Raw genomic sequence first — 3880 nt, forward strand, 5'->3', positions numbered from 1 at the left:
GATGGACTTATCACTTGATCCGCGTTTGGCTGACCGCACGCTTCCTCTCTCGTCTCAGGTGAACTCCCAGACAGCGCGACGCCCACGTTCTCACGGTCACAGAGGCTGCAGTCCTGCCCTTCAGCAGGGAGGTAATGAGCCAGTCCCTTTCCTTTCTTTTTGCTATTATAAGAACAAATTAACACACCTGCTAACTTCCTAAAGCGCCTTCTCATCACATGGTGACCGCACAGGCCGGCCACGCATGTCTGGCCTTAGCCCCATTCTCTCGGGTGCCACTTTTACGTCCACTGTAGTTTGCCATGGCCACAGACTTTCTTCCTGCGGTGTCAAAGCCACTTCTCAGCCCTGAGCTGGGGCGATTGTCCAGTCAGGACACTCAGTGCAGCTGCCTTCAGAGCTGCCGCAAGTCCCTGCCCATCCCTGGACGTTCTGAGCGGTCGGCCTGGTGTGCAGCCCCATCCGTAGGTCCTCAGAGGTGACTCTGCTTTGTGGTGCACTTACTCAGACTTGGTTTGAGTCCCAGCTTCGTCCCTTCCTGATTGGACCAGAGCCGCGAGGGCAGAGGCAGGCCTTGCCGGGTGAGGAGCCAGAAGCCCCGCCGGGGCCCGGGGTTCGGCGGCCCCTCAGAACGGGGCTCGGGCAGGCCCTGCTGGCTTCCGTCTTTTATGTTGAAACCAGAGGATGTTCCACTGTATCAAGACGTTGGCCAAATGATGAGAATGTGTTTGAGGGGTCGTCTGTGCTTAAGACCCATTTTGTCTTCCAGGGCTGTCGTCCACAGCACCCCTGCCAGGCGCTCCTCAGGCCTGGCCTCACAAAGCCTGTTCGGCGCCGCGAGGGCGTCGGCCTTGCCCACACCGGCCGGCCGCCGGCTGTCTGGCCTTCCACTGGCGACCCCGAAAACCGTGCCCAGGGCCCTGGCGTCTCCCCTGTGCGTGCCGGCCCGGCGGCTGTCCTCTGATCCCCGGAAGAAGTCTGCGGTGAGGTAGGAGACAAAGGCGGCGGGTGTCTGTGTCCCGTTCATGAGGCCCCGCTCCCCCCGCCGGACGGGCTGCCTAGGCTGCTGCGCAGTCGCTCGTTGGGGATGGCAAGGGTCACCGCCCTTCCTAGCGGAGCTGGACGCCACGCTTCCTGCTGGTCCTCTGAGGGGAAGGGAGGGCACCTGCTTGCTCCTTGGGTCACGCGACCTGTCCGGGCTTGCGCTGGCGGCCTGGCGGGGAGGGGGAGGGCCTGGTGACACACCGTCTGGGCGGACAGGCGGGCCCTGCACCGGGGGCCCTCAGGCAAAGCTCGCAGTCGGGGCTCTGGGTCAGCGGTGTCCTTGTTGCCGGGTCCCAGGAGAGCCCGCAGCCCTACCTTCCAGGGTCGTAGTCACGGGGACAGCGACGGTGATGGCGCCCGGGCTGCCTGAGAATCAGACTCCGAATCTGTGGAAGCTGCTGCTGCACCGGCCTCTTCCGCATCGTCCCTCAGTCCCTCTGCCACTTCGCTCCAGCCATACCACCCTTTCTCTGGACTGACTGGCCTGCCTCGCCGTCTGCCCCTGGTCCGGGCAGGGCTGCCCCGCCCCGTAATCCACGTTGGGGGGCCAAACCTGGGCATTTCTGGAGAACCCACATCCCTACCGGGCCACCCCCGGGTGCCTGTCGGGCTGTGCGGAGCACGCCTCACCTCTGGCACCTGGACGTGGAGGCTGTGTGTCTGCACGCTTGGCAGCCGCCTGGCACTCCATGAGCAGGCGTGTCACCATGTCCCCAGAGCTGCAACAGGACTTGTGTTTGTCATTGGTCACTGGCATCCTTGACTGGAGTCCTGTCTGTGGCGGGGGTGTCTCCGGCCACGCCCGGGTTTCCAGTCTGCCTTCCCTCACTGCATCGTGGCAGCGTTGCGAAAGGCTGACAGAGCCCAGGAACATGGGGACCTTAAACTAACTCCTCTCAGTCACTTCCGGCTCCGGTTCTGCGCCGGCTTCAGAGGCTCCAGTTCCGAGGGGACAGGGCCCGCCGGCCTCGGGTCCCTGAGGCGAGCACAGGCGGGCAGGCTGTGCATGGTGGGGGCGAGGCCTGCAGTGGGAGCCCCAACAGCTACAAGTCTGGGAAGGCTGCACACAGTCTGGGTCCCAGGTCGAGGGTGGGAAGGTTACGTGGGCCTCGTCTCCCAGCCCTGAGAGGCCACTAGCGACTTTGGTGGGGGCCATGTCCTATCCCCGCCCTCGGGCCAGCAGGGAGCGGGGCTTCTCTACCTGCACTGCCCAGTACAGAGGCCACTATCTACATGTGGCCATTTAAATTCTAGGTAACTAAGATCAAGTGAAACTCACATTTCAGGTGCTCAACAGCCACATGTGGCCGGTGGCTGCCATACTGGAGGGTGCAGGTAGTGGGCGTTTCTGCCGGAGCCGCCGGGGACTGCTGCCCTCGGAGGAGGCTGCTCTCTGCTCCGGCCAGTGGCACTGCTGCCGCCACCGCTGCCTCGCAGCTGACCTTCCCCGGCCGCCCCTCACTCTCCAACGGAGGGCGGAGAAGTCAGCAAAATAGACGAGACTGCAGTGAGAAAATAGATGTAGAGGACAGGCTGGAGGAATGCTAAGGTATTCCGAAAAATACGCTATCTAAATACCCCCAGGAAAAGGGGGAAAAGTCTATTAAGCCATAGTTAGAGCTTAGAAAGCTACGGTTCAGGTGATGTTACAGCTGAGTCATAAACAGCCTTTAAAACTGTAAGTTTTAAAGCTAACTCTTTCAGGGTATAGCTAAGTAAAGATGGAAGGTTACTTAATTCATCTTAACAGCCAAACCTGACAGCTAACGATAGCACCTAAAAAAAGAAACTAGACTGATTTCACTTATGAATATAGATTTAAAAAAAAAAACAAAAAACAATATGTCTTCATCTATCTTGAAGAAAATTAAATTAGAGCCATCTTACATCAAGGAGAAATAAATCTGAGATGAGTTAGACTTAAATATACAAGACAAGAAAAACAGAAGGAAAAATAGGAGACTGTGAATAATCACGGGGCAGGAGACCTTAATCACTACTGAAAACCCAGAAGAGATGACGATAAACCCGTATTTAACAGTGTGAAAATTAAAAACTTCTTGATTTATGGCTAAAATGACCATAAATGAAATCAATAGACAAGTGGCTGAATGTAAGTCAGCAGGCAAAGCATCTGAATAAGCTCAGATGGTAACACCCAGATTCGCCATTATCAGGGAGATGACGATTATAGAGACTAGGAGACAGCTCTCTCTACAGATCATCCGTCCCTACCTGCTGGTGAGGATTTGGCGGTGCGGGGTACTCTGGACTGCTGCGGGCAGAAATGCAGATTCCGGTGGTCTGTTTTGGAAAGCCATTTATCAACATCTGTTAAAATCTAGTCACACGTACATACTCCTGACCCACTGATCCTACCACAGGAGCGAGACCACAGTTCAGATGCACAGGGACGCCCGTGGTGGCCGGGTTCCAGAGACAAAGACTGGAAAGAAAGCACCACTTAGGCAGCCAGTATGGGGCATGAGTTAGCATTGTAGCAGCTGACTTGGGATTTTTATAAGGAATCCTTGAGAGAGAAAGGATGCAGACGAGGGTGTGGAAATACACACCCACCAACAGCAGGTGTTGTACACATCACACATATATATCTGCACGTACATGTCTGTTTGGTTCTTTGAGAACAGAGAAGATGTCGGGGCTCCCAATGCTGGCCTTGCCTCCGCCATGCGCAGCCTGTCCACCTGTGCTAACCTCAGGGACCTGAGGCCGGGCGGGCCCTGTCCCCTCGGAACTGGAGCCTCTGAAGCTGGCTCAGAACCAGAACCAAAAGTGACTGAGAGGAGTTAGTTTAAGGTCCCCCACGTTCCCAGGC

General features: G+C 57.0%; 1 protein-coding gene across 3 annotated transcripts in view; it reads left to right on the top strand.

Moving 5' to 3' along the window:
* The window catches only part of GTSE1 (G2 and S-phase expressed 1), a 21577-nt gene extending 18627 nt beyond the window's left edge, over nt 1-2950 (top strand). For all 3 annotated transcript variants that reach the window (XM_011380724.2, XM_011380726.2, XM_011380725.2), the window contains exons 8-9: nt 59-131; nt 770-2950. In XM_011380724.2, coding sequence (XP_011379026.1) covers nt 59-131; nt 770-992 — 296 coding nt within the window. In that variant the 3' untranslated portion in view covers nt 993-2950. The remainder of the gene's footprint in view (nt 1-58; nt 132-769) is intronic.
* The last annotated feature ends 930 nt before the right edge of the window (nt 2951-3880 follow it).

Source organism: Pteropus vampyrus, unplaced genomic scaffold (genome assembly GCF_000151845.1).
Source record: "Pteropus vampyrus isolate Shadow unplaced genomic scaffold, Pvam_2.0 Scaffold401, whole genome shotgun sequence".
Taxonomy (NCBI): Eukaryota; Metazoa; Chordata; class Mammalia; order Chiroptera; family Pteropodidae; genus Pteropus; species Pteropus vampyrus.